Source organism: Pteropus vampyrus, unplaced genomic scaffold (genome assembly GCF_000151845.1).
Source record: "Pteropus vampyrus isolate Shadow unplaced genomic scaffold, Pvam_2.0 Scaffold4, whole genome shotgun sequence".
Taxonomy (NCBI): Eukaryota; Metazoa; Chordata; class Mammalia; order Chiroptera; family Pteropodidae; genus Pteropus; species Pteropus vampyrus.
In genome coordinates this window covers 14,258,547-14,277,132 of record NW_011888785.1, presented here as the reverse complement: position 1 = coordinate 14,277,132, position 18,586 = coordinate 14,258,547, and the positions used below count along the sequence as shown (strand labels likewise).

The window sequence follows — 18,586 nt, the reverse complement described above, 5'->3', positions numbered from 1 at the left end:
AAATTTTATTTCTGGGAGTACTCCTTCCTAAGGTGTCCCCAAACAGAAGGACCCCTGATGGGGTAGGGACAGGCCCCTCTGGAGGAGTCCCAGGCAATCTTAGCAAAGGCCATGGTAAGAGGGAGTGATATGAAATGCTGGTTATGGACTTCTTTCAGACACTTCTTAAAAAGAATTGCAAAATAAGAAATGTTAGACAATGCAGTGATGAGAACCACTTTTACGTCATCCCAACCCCTTTTCATGAAATCCCTAACTCTTCCATAATATCTAACATTTAAAGTGTTTACCGAATACATTCATATAATAGCCAAACCTTAATCTTGAAATCCATCCTTTTCTTGCCGTCGTTGGTTTTCCTAAGGCTTTGATCTCGTCTATTTCTTGTGGATTCTTTTGTTTCCATCCTGCAGTCATTTTTCTTTGGCCTGCTTTTCTTTTTGCAATTTTAATGTTAGAATTTTTTTTTTATTGCAATGATTTCTAAGTCTTCCCTGAGCTCTGCTATCACATAATTGGCACAAAGTACATAATTAAATCTTCTTGAAAAACAAATCAATCTAATTGATAGAAATTTCCATTTGGGGGTCCCATCTCCTCAAAGCTTAAAACCAACTGTCTAGCCCTTAAAATAACTCCCTTGTCTGATGTGTCTGTTAATGATAGGGAGAACTAATAATATTGAGTGATTGTGTCAGGCACTTTCCAATACTTTCCAGAACAATCCTATGAAATAAGTGATGTAAATAAAGAAAAAGGCCCCAGAACATTGAGCAAGTAAAGGAATGGAGATTTGAACCCAGGTCATCTTAACTCAAACCGGTGTCCCTCATATCATATCTCAGACCTGTCTCTTACATGCGAAGTCACTTAAACCCTCTTAGTTCTAGTGTTTTTACATGTTAAGTAGAAGCACAAATGACAAATCCAGCCAGAAAAGATAGTCTGAATTGATAGGTAATTAGAGATGAGCAAAAGGAATTGCAAACCCAGCAAAATCAAAGATAACAGATTTATAACTAAAAATATTTAAAAAATTAAAGGCTTTTGAACTTTGTCATGATTTATCTCATTTGTTTGAAACGAGTTCTGAAATCATATAAATATGTTAACTTTTCCTGATTTTGTTCAGAATCTGAGTTTTACGGATCATTTCTCAGGTTTATGTAAAATAAAAGTCTTGAATAAAGAAGCAACAGTCACTTAATTCATTAAAAATTTATTTTTGGAGCCCATAAATGGGTAAATTCCAAAACAGTGGCAACACAGAGTATTCAACATTTTAATATTTCTTTCTACTCAACAGTCTTTATTTTCCTTTCTATAAACAAATATACTGGATTAAAACAACAATACTCTTAACCCCAAGTTCAATGCTGAGTACTTTCAATTATCTATTTTGAGCACATAATAAAACAGAGGCAATTAATTTTCTTGAACATTTTATTTCCATTCGGAGCTTAGCAATTACTTTAGCTTGACGTTATTCTGTCACAAATGATAACCAAATGGCTAAAGTAGCTAAAATCATAAAACTATTATAAGCCAAGTTAATAGTATGTATAAAGTTAATATAAAACAATTATACCAGTACACATTTGTTTTGCACCCTACTAGAAATATGCCAAAAGAAAAAGCTTTATTAAAGAATGAGGTCCTTGGGCAAAGGGGAAAGAGGAGTCATATCATCAAAAATTATTAGAAAATTATATGTAAAAAGAAATCCACCTACAATTTTAACCAAATAAAGGAGGAAAGGGGAGTACATCATTAAGGTAGATGGCAGTTCAGGAAATACATGTACCATTCCATCAGAAACTTGTTCACTGCCTCAGGAGCTCAGCCTCAGGAGCTCCAGGCATTCTGTAATTCTGCTGCAAAGTTTCTTTACATGAAACATAAACCTAACATTTATGCTAACAACAGAATGTTATACTACTGTTTAATCTGACAGCAAACAACAGAAAAACAATTGTCAGGGCCAAACTCAATACCCCTGAAAATAGGGGCAAAAATGAATCATTAAAAAACAGTATTCAAAGAGTACTGTATTATCCAATATGATTTATAAAACATGTAAAATTCAGTAATATTCTATGGAAAAAGCCATAGTATTTGAAAATTAGGAATGTTTTTATACCGATTTTTTACTGAAGTGGTACTCCAAGATATTTAAGTTGGAACAAATTCCAAACTCACACTTACTTGTATCACCTCAGTTTAATAATCCAATAAATGACAAAAAAGACAAACAATGAAAACAGTATCATATAGCACAACAGCTTTGTTTGGCTCCCTCTGGATAAAATCTTCAGTTTTTCCATAGTTTTACCTAGAAACCCAGTTGTAGAATCAAACTGTGAATCCTATGAGGAAAAGTGAAAAACAATATATAATGCTTAGATTCTAATACTCTTCATATGCACATTGAATGAATATATTGTTATCAGAATATTTTTAATGACATTTTTAGTGTTAATTCAGGAGTCTTTATAATTTAGGTAATCAGCCTGATTATTCCATACAAAACAGAGTAATTCTCTCAATGAACAAAAAGCTCTTTCATTAGCCAACAAATATGTCTTTCAGCCCCAAGGTAATTAAAAATACCAATTATGAGGATTAAAAACTCTTAACAATAAAGGTAAGCAGTTTGTCTACTATCATACAGGTTTCTTCCCACATTTTGCTGGGGCATGCTCTCAAAGGACAAATGGTTGGTTGCTTCTCAGTACAGCAATTTGTCCAAAATTTAATATGGTTAGCAGTTAAATGTACCTTTAAAGATCCTTTAGTTTAGATAGCTAACTTTGAAGAACAATAGAGTCTATTAAAAGAGAATATCATGTAGAAGTGGTAAAAATGTGTGTAAAGACTACAAATATGCGTGGGGAAAAACTACCATATTAAAACATAGCTGGAAAAGTCCTAATGATGAGAGGACTAACATGGATTAGAAATAGTGTAGTCTAGGTATGGAGTTATAAATATTGCACTTTCATAGAAATCTCAATATCCTGAGAGGTAAAGGCCCTATACAAAAGCCCCGTTGTATAGCTCTGGCTCTATGTAGCTGAAGCACTTTATATATCTGTAGTTCTTCACCAGGGTTATGCATGAGAAGAATTATTTGGAATGCTTTTTTCAAAATACATATACCTAAGCTCTATCCCTTGAAATTCTGAATCAGTTTATTTAGAGTAAGAACCAGGCACAAATATTTTCAGAAATTTCTCCACATGACTCTAATTCACAACCTTCACAGGAACATTGCTTTCAATGTCATATTCCTCTTATTATTATTAGATCAGTGCTTTTCTAACCTCTTTGATTTTTTTCCCACTTAGCAGCAGAGCTACCTATCTCCCAAACCCCACCCTGCCATATTCATTTTTAAACAGTACAATTTTAAAAGCATGTGGAGAAACTAGGGAAAGTCTGGAGAAGTGTGACATCCAAAATAAACACAAAGAATGGGAAAAGGCTCTAATGTTGCTGAGATTGTTTGGACTACAGATAAAAGGCTCTGAGATGTTACGATGTTTAAATGTTATTGATTTGTTCAGAAGTGATCCTTAGGACATCAAGCAAAAGAAATTGGCTTTTATTAGGTGCAAGATATTTGGCTGATTGGATGTAAAGTGCTTTTTGATTACTTGGTAGTCTATATCCATTGAGATCTCTTAAAAACACTCAAAATCATCAATTGCTCTGAGTCTTTAACAGTGTTTCTAAACACAGGATTAAAGATACATTGGCTTTCACCTCCTCCTCCTACTTATATGTGTTAGGCAAGATGAAGAATGTAAAAATATGGCAAAAATAAACCTTGTAGTTATTTCAAACCAATTAGATATAAATAAATGGAAATCCAGGACTTATGATCTCTAGATCTATTTCAAAATAGATGAAAATTAAAACATTCCTGATTAACACTAACTTTGAGAATATTAGATCAAATTTCTTAAACTTAAAATCCCACTTACCATTTCAGCTAATAATTTATTTTGACTTTTAACTTCATGGCCTATCTCAATGGAAAGCTATAAAGAAAGCATATACATTATTACTCATATAAAGGTAGTTAAGTGTTATAAAGCAAAAACAATGCCATTTTAAACGTATATATTTTCTCAAATAAAACTGTATTCTAGAAATATAAAATTTACTCTTTTCTTTTGATAATTTCCACCAAAATTAATGGAAAATATTTTTAGAATTTCTACTCCTTCCCAATGAGGATATTGTTTCCCTGCTCTTCATTCTGATTTTATCTTAATATTCAATTATATCTTTCAATTTTGGTACATACTTCTGATTCTCTTGTCTTTGCATGCTTTTCTCAATTCTTATAGCATTTACTCAGCAGCATTTATCTTTATATTGCCTTCTTTAAATGTTAAAAGGTATATACAAGACCTGTATTATCAATTCCAATCCAAATATTGAAATGTGATATAACTTTGAATATATACCTATACTGAGTATTTCTTTCAATTCTAAAAGTATTTTTTTCTTTAAAATATACTAAATTAGAAAAAATTTTACAAGTTAGGCTATCCACATTCCAAAGCTATGCAGAAAAGAGGCTAAGCCCAAAAGAAATATTTACTGTGATTATGGCTGCTATTCAAACCAAAACCTATCTAGTACTTTATACGACAAATATATCTAAAAATGAACTCTACTAAAAATCTTGGCAAACCATTGCTAATATTGTTTTCATCTTATTTTGGGTGAAAAGCATATGGGGGTATTGTTGACAAAACCATCCTAAAATTATATAGATCATAATCTGCGTTTTCCCCCAAAATTGAACAATTCAGAGATAATAAAGCAACAATAAAGCTTGGTAGTCCAAATCACCTAACTACTGATTACAACTGTCGTTCATGCCAAGGAAAGATGTTTTTAGGGGATAAAAGCTTTCTTCTAACAAGGAGCCTAAATTATCAACATCAGAGTTTTTTAAAAAATTCATTTAATTCCTAATTCCTTCTAAATGTTTTCTAAATTATTAACATTAGATAATATTGTTTAGTTCATAGACAACTCCTTTTGATTAAATATGACTTTGAAAACAATAGTCGTTAAGAATGTAATAATCTCTAGGCTAAATACACTTCTATTTTCCAAGACTAGTGAAATATCAATTAAGTTTTGGTAACATGAGCTTCTACTTAATGCTCTAAAAGTATATAGCATGTTTATTATAATTCATAATCACGTACACTGTTAAAATTATCTTTTTTAAAATTCCTTTTATTTAATACATATTAACTCAATACAACTGATAAGGAATTATACTAGGTGCTGTGTAAAATATAAAAATAAATACAACAGAAAATCCTATGTTCTGGTAAACTTCTTGTACATATAACTAATTCCAATGCAGATCACTATGCAATAAGTGCTAAAGTGATAGTACAAATGGTCTGATGTTCAAAAGGAAAGTTACTTATGATGTGGTAACCAGGTAAAGCCTGGAGGAGGGAAGGGGTGTGAAGTGCAGCCTTTTAGATAGGCAAGACTTCAGCTAATGTAGGGAGGGAAAGGACACCTGAGGCAAAGGATAGCATGAGCAAAGATATGGGAGTAGGAAAGTGACAGAGTGCACAGGGCACAGAGAGCACTCTAATTTGTCCAGCAGAAAGCATATATACATTCTGGAAGTGCAGGAGATAAGGCCTGAAAAGCTGTAGACAATCTTTAAAGGACCTATTTGTTCAAGCTACAGAGTATGGACTTCATTTCTTACATCACGGGAGGGCACTGAAGACTTCTTGGAGTGTAGGGTGCAATTTAATAAATACATTAAAAAGATGACTGTGGTGACAGCATGTAGTTCAGAATAGAAGATGTAAAAAAATTATGAGCAGATAGATTAAGAGGCTTTCCCAGGAAAAAACCAGGGGACAGTATTAGAAATAGAAAAGCAAGAATAGAGAGAAACAGTAGAAAGAAGACTCAGTGGTTGGTGTGACAGAAAAGGTAGAAGTGGGAAAAAATGAGATTTGTAGCTTAGGAGACTAGGAGAAAAGGTCAAGAGAAGAGCCTCTTGGGGGTGGAAGATGAACTGTTTGGAGACATAACTATAGACAACATATTGTATTTTAGATTTAACCATAAAAACAGCTTAAGTTTTTAAAAACAAACGAATGTACCATATGTTTTCATTGGCCACATTTTCTAACGTACTCAAATGTCTAAATTTTGAGTGTACTTTGACCTCACTGAACTATACTATTTGGGTAACTGAATTCCTTAGGACCATGCCAATACAAGTATGTAGTTTATAAGTATATAATATTTTGCATCTAATATACAAATGTAAAACTATATCTGTTACATACTTACAGATTTTATAGCAGTTACTTTGTTTCTCAGACTTTCAGTGAGTCTCTCGTTTTCTTCTTCGCAGGCACTATACCCACTATTAGCATAGCCATAGTTGCCGTAGTTGCCAGGAGGTACTCCTTCACCTGCAAGGATCAGTCACAAGTACAGCTATAGCAAAAACAAGCCACTTTTGAAACCTTAATAAGAAAAAAACCGAAAAAGACCCCTGGAGGGCGTTACAGACCACGTATGTCTATAATATTCACACTTCAAGTGAATTTTAAAAATTAATAATCAAATAGAAATCAGAATAATCCTAATGTCCTCTCTTAAGCAAAGGATATTCATTTCAATACACATTTATTGACTGCTTATTGATTGCCCACAACGCACTAAAATAGACACTGATATATAAGGATATTCAGGACACAGTTCCTGCTCCATAGAACTACAGTTTGAAAAAGATCAAATAGTAACATCAACTCCCCATTGAAGAAGCCTGGCTATGAACGGAAAGGGATAAAGAGGATAATATAGCAGGAGGGAGCTCATGGCAGAGGGAGAGTCCTTTATTGGCATCTTTTAAATAGAAGAGAGCTCAAATAATTTATGGAGAGTATTAGCTGAGAGTTAAGAGAGGAATTCATTCATTCTTCAACAAATATTTGAGAAACTACCATGTGTCAGATCCATTTTCTTTCCAGATGCTATCCTTTGGAGCTCACCTTCTAGGAAATAGCATTGTGAATACAGGATTACACTCTTGGCCACTGCCTAATATAGTGCTTGATATTCATCAGGCAATCAAACAGGTGGAGTGAACCTTGAACAGTGAATACCTAGATAAATGTTGTTGGGAGGATTGAGAGGAAACATAGTTGAGGGTATCATTTAACCTTTAAAAAACAATTGATACCACCAATTTTCTCGGTCAAAGAAGAGAAAAGCCTGCCTCTGAAGAATGGTAATCATTTGAAAAAGACAGTAAAGAAAATAATGGAGGAAACTGACGAGGACTATACAGGATTACGAGGGGGATAAAACAATGCTGGCTGAGGCAATATGTAGTAGTGGTTTCAATCCTCCTGTTTCTGTGAAAGAAGAGTCTAAGTTAGCCCATGAGAAGCTGGATGATTGGCTTACACAGGAGTTGGAGGTTTACAGCACTGGGGCTGCAAAAGGACAGAAACCCAAGAAAGGCTGAGATTACTTGCCAAAAGAGTGGTTAAACGTATGAATTATGTGGTCTAGACTGGACAAGGATTGAAGTAGTTTCAAGAGAGGCCTGAGAATGTGGGGAAAGGGATGATATAGAAACTAGAGGTTTCTCAAGCTCAGAGAGTAGATGGAGTGATAGTGACAATAAGAGATAGAAAGACAGTTAGGTAGCAGTCAGCGCTGTCACTGAAGGAAGCTCTTTCAAGGCATAACACAAATCTCACTTTCTCTGAAAAGCAAAACTCCCTCTTTTGAATCCTTACAGCTTTGCTGTACGTATCACTAATATCACACTCTAGACCACTCCAAGCGCAGAAACTAAATTTGTTTTACTCACAGCTATATATCCCGAAATGTGCGCGTGTATGCACACAAGCGCAGACATACACACAAAGGCATACTCAATAAATACTTGTAAATGAATAGAATCTGAATTCACTGTTATTCAGTCAATAACAACTTTGAATGTGCCTGCCTTTGTCAAGAATGAAATAATAAGCTTCTCTGAGGGCAAAGACAGTGTCTCATAATTCTATATCCCTTGTACCTAATGAGTACTTTCTATGCAGCAGATGCTGACACAATCTCCACCCCCATAAAAACCACAATAGGTTAAGTATGTTCCAGAGGAAAAAGAGTTGCATTCTTCAAATTTCCCCTCATTGCTGACACAGTATCCATAAAGCTCTCCAAATGTGCGATTATAAAATAACTCAAGTGACTGGCACAATATTTTCTACACTTAATTAAAATAATAATTTAAAAAATAAATTAACACTCCAACAATCAAAGATATTCTACTTTAATAAGGACCAAAATCCTTAAAGAGAAAAATGTCTTATTTTTTGACTAAGGTTATGAATGTACCTCGACAACCACCAAGAAATCTATTTGTAAATTAATGGCTATTTGCTTTATTTTCTTTGTTTTGCTCTTTTGCCTATCTTAATTTTAATTTTAGAGTTCTATACTGTTCCATTTATTAAAAGCAAAATTCTCGTTTTATTGCCCAGCAATCTTACAAATACACATTTCCTCTATTAAGAGTTTTATAATTCCCTTACACTATCTCCATCCAATATAAAAAGAAAAAAATCAAATAAAATGCTAAGAGTTGCTATTCCAAACTTAGCTACTTCTTTTTGTCTGAATTATTGTTATGAAAAGTTGTAGGAAAGTTGATGAATGCCAAAGTCATCCATCCTCAGCCATTGTTCATTTACACAAATGCTACTTTTGGGGGGTAGTTTCTATTAATAACTGAGCCAAATCATTTAGAGATGCATGTGAAATATGGCAACTTCTTCACATTAGATTCACTATTCATCTCAAGTTTAAAATTCCACACTGATACTTAAAAAAAAAAAAAAAAAAGCTAAATTAAAAAATAAAAAGCCCTCATCACATCACACCAATGTAAATGATAGCAACAGACATCTAGATAACCACCTTTCCTCCTAACTACAAGGGAGCTTAAAAGGTAAAGGCTCTATCATAAAAATTCTAATTTAATTAGTCTGAGCTGGGGTCCAGGTATCAATGCCTTAAAAACTCTCCAGGTGATTCTAATATTCAGTGGGGGCTGAGAACCACCACTTCTCGAGTCTCTTTCCTGTCATTTATCATGGCACACTGCTACACAAAACATTCAAAGGAGCCAAAGGGCCTATTGGTAAGATCCAAATTCCTTGGCCTGGAACTCAAAGATCTCTACAATGTGGTGATTCTGGTTCCACATTTCCTACTTCAACCAAACTGGCTTAATCATAATCTCTTTGACACATCATTCATAATTTTGGGGGGGTATGTGTGTCATCCTTCCAACTGGAACTTACCTCTCACATACTCTATTACTCAAGCTCTAGTTCAAGTTCCTTATGTCTCCACAAATCCCTAGATATTCACTATCTGTAGAATTTATCTGGTATTTGGATGTATAACTATCACCCTGTACTATAATTTATCTTTGAACATGTTCCTACTCTCCTTTAGCGAGCACGCACAGGGCCACAAAGGGCTGTATAACTGGAGCTTACTAAGGTAGGTACACAATAAATGTTTGTTATCATTAGTAATGATACAAAGGAAAAACATTTAGGCATATAAAAGTAAACTTGCTCAAAATTATTTTTTCTCTACGATTTACCTGGCCAACGTCTATGATCCAACAATTCATAAAAACTATGTTTTTCAAAAGCTATTTCTCATATTACCATTTATTAATCAATGTACAAGTCTCAAGTTACTGACAACTTTGACCAACTTTAAACTGACACTTTGAAAACGTTTTTTTCCCCCATCTAATCATAATAATTTTAAAAAAGCAACATCTTTTTTCAAATACTTCATACATTTTCTCAGGTATATTGTACGCTGATTTAGAAGTCTTTTTTTTTTTTTTAGCTGTCTCTTAATAAAGAATTTCAGAACCAGAAAATGCTGTTTTAATAGCTCTGCATTATAATGGCCCATTAAAAGTCCTTGTGCCTAACTTATTCCCGCTGCTTGGTGAACCTGCTTCCTAAGCCAAAAGGTCAAGAACAAGATCTAAGTCGTCAAGGATTACCACATTCTACTGCATTAACAGAGGAACAAGACTCAGATATGTTCTGGGTAAAATGGCCTCTGACCCAGATGTTAACACATCACAGCCTTTAACAGTAATGACACGTACATTTACCTTTGTAACTCACTGTTATCAGACTAACATGATTATTATTACTGTTTCGCATGAACGTTCTTCAAATTTCACTTTTGAAGAAACTAACATCCAGGGCCAGCAGAAAAAAAGAAATCGAAGCAAGACTTAGGGAAACGAGCAGTTTCCATAATCACGCTCAATCGATAACACTGAAAACCTTGTCTGCTGATTTGGCACCTGTATATACTCCACCCTCAATCCTTCACTACTCCCTCTAGACCTATCATCCAAACCTGGGACTGAAAGAACCCTGGGACTAAACTAATCCTAGAATCCAGGATACATTATGTGTTTCTACTTGGTACCGCCTCCAAAGACCCCTCGATATATCCTTTCTGGCCTAGATTCCAGTGACTAAAAACAGGTCCAATTTCCTCCCGTGTCCCTGTGCCCAGCACAGCCGGTTCCAGAGGCCCCGAACTTCGAATCTCAGCCCTCTTCTTACCCAAGCCTGCACGCCTCATCCTGCCAGAGAAGGGAGGGAAAAGGCGGGCGGAGGGGTGGGTAGAAAGGGGCCAGGGGTAACCGAGACCGCGTCTTCAGGACCAGGATCCGGCGAAACACCAACTTCTTTTCCCTAAGCGCCACGACATCAGTAGAGTCTAAACAACGCGCGGGCTGATCGCGTCACCCGGGCGCTTACGGCGCTCTGCGAGGCGGATTGAATAGCATTCTGGGAAATGTAGTTCGCTGCGGAAGCTGGGAGCGTGGCCGGGGCGTGGCATGAAACCTCCCGGGGCTTCCGGAGTAGGGGCGACTCTACTGCGACTCTACTGGGACTCTGACTCGGGGTTTCGGGTGTCCGATTCTGGATGTTTGCTGCTTGGCTTGCGGCCTCCTTCAGTCCCCGAAGTACCTTGCTCTCAGCCTGTCAGCCCCAAAGTTTAACCTGTAGATTTGCCCTTCCCAGACCATGAGAGCATGGTTGACTTATTTTTCCTGATGCTGCTTCTTACTTCCTTATAACCTTCAGAGTCAGTTAAGGGAACGCCAAAACTTTATCCAAGTATCTGATATCACACATAAGGAAGAGTGTAACCAGTTTGTGCTGAGTCGCCCAGTAAAGTTCTCTGTTACTGGATTGCTTGAATTTCTAGCAAGAATCATGTCTATTAGGTGTTAAGGAACCCAAGGACCTCCAAACCACTTACGTTACTGGTTGTGGGGAGTCCTGGAATTCCTGGATCTCGGTTCTTGGCGTCTGGTCGACAAAGAATTGAAGGCAGACGCCCAGAAATTGATTGTATGCAAGCTAGCTTTATTAAAAGCAAAAGTACACTTTTAGAAGAGAGAATAGGCCGACGGGAGCAGTCATCCTTGAAGATAAATTAAGCTCACCCTCAACAGGGAGAGCAAGCTGCCCAAAGTGGTCAACCCCAAAGACTTCTGCCAAGCGAAAATACACCCTCAGATAGGAGAGCGGGCAGGATCAAGGGTTTTGGGGATTTTATACATTAATCTAAATAAGGGGTGGAATATTCATGATTTTGAATGGTTACTTTAAGGAAAGTAGGTGGGGTTTTTTTTTTTTTTTCCAGAATTAAGGCGACGCCCCTTTTCTTACCATGTTTGGCTTTTCAGAACTGCCCTGGTGTCAGATGTATGATGGATACAGCTTTAACCTGTCAAAACAATGCTAATTTATTATAATGATCGTATAATGAAGCAAAGGTGAATTCTAGGTCACACCAAGTGTCCTTCTGCACATGCCTATGTTGGGGACTTTATCACCTTTATTTTCCACTTTAGCAGGAAGTTTTAAACTACAAAACTGCTTCACTACGTCAAAGCAATTGTTCAAGACTGTTTTTCATTTTAGTGGCTCCAGGGAGGGGTCCTGATGTAACTCCTACCTCACTTAGACTTTTAAATTTACACAGAGGATACTAAGATACTATTTACACATGGTAATGTGCCGACCTAAGGGTTTAAAAGCTTGTTGGCAGGGTACTTACGGAATGGAAGCTAGTCCTAGAATTTCGTTTTGTTTTTGGATTATCGTGAGGATTAAATAAAACCTTTTTTAAAAAATCCGATATATACAGTAAATGTTCAAAAACCACTGAGCATTCATGGTTTTGTTGCTGCTGTATGATAGTAGAATAATCTCCATGCTAGAGATTTCTGAAAACACAGTCTCTGATTGTTTCCCTCATAGTTTCTCAGCATAAACATTGACCATAGCAGTGGCAGATAAATCTTTGCCTTTAGGTTCTTTTTGTAAAACGCACACAGAAACAAATTTTAATAAAAGTTACTAACCTGGGAAATAAGCTTAATCCAATAGCGTTTTGAGAGGAAAACAGTTTTCATAAAAATAAATCAGCCTTCTTTAAAAGCAATGGAATTACATGAGGATTGCATCAAGAACAATTACTGAAAATAAACACCGAAGCTTCAGTAAGAGAAATGATGACAAGCCTTTCTTCCTTATGATCTATAGCAGTCTCTTCTTTTGTAAAAACTACATGCTCTATAATCAAAACATGTCAGAAAAATCATCTTATTTAAAGAAGGCTTTTTTTCTATAAATATTTTCTTAAATCTAATGTTAAATTTCCTAAAATAGACTACTTAAATTAAGTATGTACTCGTCCTCTTATAAACGATTTCTTTTACATAGTAGGGAAATATAAGAATAAAATATAGTTAAAAAAAATAATAATAAAATGTACCAAGAATATAACTTAAGACAGGCAAACCTGGTTTATATTGAGCTTGTGACCTAAAAATTCAAATAGTCGTTTATTGCTACTATTTCCAGTCTCAAATTAGGTCGACCTCATCTGAGAAGATTTTGCATTCAAAAGAAGAGGTGGAAAAGATGGATTTTATACACAGAAAAATAATTATTAAATGTGATCCATTTGACATAGAGACTAGAGGGAATTCTTTTCTTGTTTATTATTTTCTATTCTTCTTTGCCTTTTGAAATTACAATTAACTTCCTACTAATTGAATACCAATAAAATTCTTGGAGATTAATAGCATTAATAATTTTTTCTCTTTCTCATAAGATAATTTCATAGAAAATATCTATGAGGGTCTTTAGGAAACGAATGACTAAAAACGACTTAAGTATTTCTTGTAGTAATTACAGAAGCAAGAATATGAGCAAGAAATGTCTGAATCTTGGTATAAAAAATGAAACTTTCTTTTTCCTGTTTGTCTGCATCCTGCCTATTTGTCCTGTCTCTTCTTGACCAAATTTCATGGTCTATCCAAAGGAAAAATAGCAAAACTTTCAAAACTGGCTAAATAGATATGGATAAATTTTCCAATCATGAATCAAATTCAGTATATCAAGCATCATATTTGAACTGTAAGAAAATGTAAACTAAAATAAGATAGTTCTTGACTTGTGAACAAGTGATGAAACAAACATTAATTTGTAAGTCAGTTATTTCCCACTTAAAACACATTTATACTGGAGAATTAAATGATGATAAGGTTCTCAACCCAGCTCAGAAAATGCAGGGCTATTGTTCCTATGTTGGCCAATTAAAGTCTGTGTAACCCATAGTACAGCTGAAATACTATATATTTTCAGTGAAAATCAGTAGGAAAAGATAATTTTGTAATTCTCATGTTAAAATAAAACAATATTATTAAAGAAGAAATAGAATTTTAAAATGTTTTGGTTATTCTTATTTGAGAAAGAATTTGTTTTACTTAAAATTTTTTGAGAACATGAAGAAAAGTTTTAAGGAGTTTTCAAAGTGATCAAAGAAGATCAAAGAATTTGATTTTCCCTTTCCATTATTCAGGAATATTACTAGCACTGATGTAATGCTTCTCAGCCATAATTAGTAAAAATGAGGCACACAGTGCCAACTGTAAAGTCTTCGGCAAAGCCAGCTGCATAATCTGTAGGACTCAGTGCAAAATGAAAATGCAGTACCCCTTATTCAAAAGCAGGAGAAAAGTACAGTTAAAGGTACTAAAAAATAAAGCTTTTCTCTTTTGGCACAATCTCCCCCACTCCAACTTGTCATGGTGTTTTATTTGCCATTTAATGTCTTTCTATCCAAAGAAAAATAAAATTTTAAATTATTAGTATGAATTTTACCCCTTCTATATATTGTGAAATGACAATTTTAAATGCAAACATAAGGGCATTTAACTCATATGTGAAATCACCATCACACAATTTGTATTTCATAGCTCATACATGAATACATACTTTGTGAAAACAATGCATAAAAATTAACTCGACTGTTTTTTTATTATATCTTGACATTCTACCAACACTTTACCTTAAGCTTACCAATGAATTAGGAGAGACTGAAAGAACAGGAATTGTGGGTTGACCTATCTTTTTTTTTTCCTTCCGTGCCATTATTTTAAATATCACTGGCTACAAGGAAGTAAAATGAGGAAGGAAGAATATAATAGGATTCCTTGGAGTTTTCTTTCTGTAGAAGTTCTGGTTCAAGAACATGTGGCCTCTTGGGGCTGTCAGTGCCAACACTTCCTCATTCACAGACTTAACACACTTACTTTGTACGCACTTTGAATTTTGCTGAATTCCTATGCATTATGGGTCCACTGGAATTCTGTGCTTATGTGACATTGCAAATGTTACGTGTGCATGGGGTGGCAAGGAACAATAAACATACATATTGCACATATCTCTCTGCTCATATGTATGCTCCACTGTTCAATAGGACTTCATTTACAAAACACGAGTTCAAGATAAAATTAAGAATTTCAAGATAATGGCCACGGAGCATTAAATCAAGCATGATGCTCTTCTAGCAAGGAGTCCTATGCAACTGCAAAGGTTGCACATCCATGAAACTGTCCCTGGTCTTCAGAGAGAAATTTCCAAGGTAATGAGGCCATAATTGGTAAAGAAAAGGAAAGGATGAGTGAATACAGAGGACATATATAGCTAGGTAAGATAACTGAGCAATGAAATGTATAGGGAAGCAAGAAAAAACTTCCTCAAGACTGGCATAATCCCAGCAAATCTGAGTGATGGGGTGTGGTTGAAGGCGTGAGGCTTTTTCTTGTGTTTCACTCCAAGATGTTTCATCTTCCAGCGTTTCTGATGTATTGCTAAGACCTCATTCTGGGAAATGCCAGTTAATCAGTAGCTTTGAATTATTTTCCCCCTGAATATCTGGACCCACGGTAAAGCTAAATTTCATAATGGGCACTTTGCATAGGCTGCCCTTTTAGTATTCCAATTTTAGAGACATCTTTGACATTTCTAAAACATCATTTTAGATTAAAGATGATAGGTTTAATTTCCATTGCCTAGGAAATATTGGTGTTGTATGTTTTAAAAGGTTCTGCATTACCTATCATTCGAGACTAATTTAGTCAAGTTGATAGTCATTTTATTATAATAGCATTTATTATTCAAGAAGTGTATTGGATTATCATATTGATACATTCAGAGTGCGAAAGTAAAAATGAAGTACACAACTTAGTTTCATTTGCATAGCACTATTAGACACTTGGACAGACATGTTATTTTATTATTCTACTCACTGACTTGTTTTTTCAGATAGTGTTGATTAATTATGTACATATGAGAGACAAAACTTTTCAATAAGTTATCTAGGGGTTGAAATATGCTATCATTTTTTATGTAGGAGACAGTCACCTAATTCTTCTATTTTATTGTATACAATGATCTCACTACACTTGATTTCTACAATTAGGCCAAGACTGTGTCACAGATATACCCAAGTTGTCTCATCTTAGTTTGCCTTAGTTTATTGTCTCAGAAGTACTCTGTAGCCAGAGCCCGAAAGATCCAGTTTGTCACTTTGTCTATTAACCATAATCCCACAGTCATCTGAGATGGTCGAAGTTTTATATCAATATTTTTTTTATTCTTAAAGACTGAATTTAATGGGTTCAAAGCATGAGATGGCATTAAAATGATTTAATCCTTGTACTAAGAATCATTGTTATTTAACACCCACATTCCAGGAGGATCAAGTCTGGTATTTCCTTTAAAATTTATTTGTGCTTTCAGTAATTTTTTTCCTGTAATTGATTTTTACTGACTTTCTCTTCTTGATTTGCTTTATGGTACAGCCATATCAACAGATTTCAACTTTGCACATTATATATGCACCTTTGATTTATGCAAAGGTGATACTTGTAGTATAATAGAGCAAAAGTAATTTTTTCAATAAATGGCACTAATTCAGTTATATATTCACATAATAAAAAGAATAATTACCCCAACTCTTCCTTATACAAAATTAATTTGAAACGTATTATAGACCTGAAAGAAAAGGTAAAATAAAACTCTAAGAAAAAAAAAAGATATGTATCTTTGAAATAGAAAGGATTTCCTAAACAGAACCAAAAAAGCATTAACCAAAAAGAGAAGATTTGATAAAGTTTATTACATTAAAAATCAGAACTCTTATTTCTTAAACATCATTAAGAAAGTGAAATGACAAGTTCTTAAATGGGATATAATATTTGCAATACATATATCTGAAAAAGGACTTATATGAAGAATATATAAAGAATTTCTTCAAATGTAAAAGGGAAAGGCAGTCAAGTCTGTAGAAAAATAGGCAAAAAAAAAACTTGAAAAACTCTTTTTAAAAAAAGGATTTCCAAATAGCCAATATTTATTTGAAATGTTGCTCAACATTATTATATACCAGAAAAACAGGAATAGAAATCACAGCGGAATGACATTACACCTCCTCCAAAATGACCATATATACTGCCAAGTGTTCATAGAAGTGTAGGTGTGGAACAACCAGAACTCTCAAATCCTATAGATGGATATATAATTGGTATAAACACTTTGGATAACTGTTTGACGATGTCTACTAAAGGTAAAATAGACACATATACCTAGAAAATATGAACCTTCACTTCTGTTCTTAAGCATACACTAACAGAAATCTATACATACACACAACAAAAAAGTAGTGATAATTGCACTATTCATGAAAGCCACACACCAGAAAAATGAAGTTGCAATCCTCAGAAGAAATGGATAAAATCGTAGTAAATGCATACATTAGAATGTTATAGAATAAGAATGAAAAACATCACACAACATACAACAACACAGACAAATCTCATAAATATAATATTCAGTGAAATAAACTAGATGAACAAATGCATTTAGAACATATGATTTCATTGACGTAAAGTTCAAAGACAGGCAAAACAATTTTTAGAATAACTAGGAGGTGACAGAGGGAGCTTCTGGGACACGAGTAATGTACTACATATTTATTTTTGGTATGTGACATAGAATATTAACCTTGCAAAAAGTCATTAAGTTGTGCACTTATAATTTTTGTACATTTGGTATGTATGTTATACAACAATAAAAAGTTCACTAAACAGAAATCCAGAATTAATCTCCTTATGTCAATATGGACTACATAATAAACAATGCAAAAGTTTAAGAAAAAAAGGGAAGGAAAATGAGCAAGACTTGGACCTTTTCTCAAACCAATTAAATCTGCCTAGGAACATAACATTACAATGACTCTTTTGAAGAAATCTTAACAGATTGTACCAGATGAAAAGCTGGATGATAACGATGTGTAGTGCTGTTCACTATAAAATGGCAATCTTCATGTTGTAAATTAAAAGATTGTGCTCTGCCCATCATCGCTCCCATAATTAAAACCGTGTTATTTTTCAGCTTTCCCCAATCTGCTCTACAACAGATGTCAAATGATGTTTCAGTCTGTAACACACTCCTGGTTAGTTTCCCTGGAAAGCCCCCTCCACCTCCAAGATTAGCATGCAGGAAGTTCTGTGGAGAGTGCTGTCAGTATAAGCTACTGAAGGAGGAGGGAGGAAGAGAAGTCCCCAAGAGGGCTGACAGCAGACAGCTGGGCTGTGAGCAGGCAGCACTCCCAGCAGTGGAGGGAGTATGTCCTTCAATACCAAAGCGGCGTGGCAGACATCATGGTCTTCTCTCTGTGGGCTAGGCCAGCCCCTTGAGACTAAAGCGTCTGTGCCTTTCCCACAGAGTGTTTTTGAAAACGGTATAATTCAACTTGAAGAACTATTATGAAAAAATTATCCCTGAAGAAAACATTAAAATTAATTTTAAAAAAGTATATTTCCCCCAACCTTTGTGCAAAGAAATTATTTGTCTTAATGAAGAAGGAAGACTAAGGGCACTATAACTGGGACACATTTGGAGGTCTACAGAGGTTTCTCCTGGAGATAAAAGTACATAATTAAAATAAGATCTCAAGAGATATAAATAAATAAATAAGAGCAAAAAAAAAAAAAAGAACCTACAAAGAGAAGCGAGTGTAAGACAGGAGATATTTATGTGTTTGGTTTTTAAGTGTGAGGATGAGCGTGTGCACT

General features: G+C 34.7%; 1 protein-coding gene across 1 annotated transcript; it reads right to left on the bottom strand.

The window, feature by feature from the left end:
* Positions 1–1,203: 1,203 nt before the first annotated feature.
* On the bottom strand, positions 1,204–10,887 carry BET1 (Bet1 golgi vesicular membrane trafficking protein). Its single transcript, XM_011363553.2, has 4 exons — positions 10,704–10,887; positions 6,358–6,482; positions 3,987–4,043; positions 1,204–2,366 (listed from the first exon to the last, which is right to left on the bottom strand). Exons 1-4 carry the CDS (start codon positions 10,720–10,722, stop codon positions 2,211–2,213), a joined length of 357 nt encoding a protein of 118 aa, XP_011361855.1. The 5' UTR covers positions 10,723–10,887; the 3' UTR covers positions 1,204–2,210.
* Between the last annotated feature and the right edge of the window lie 7,699 nt (positions 10,888–18,586).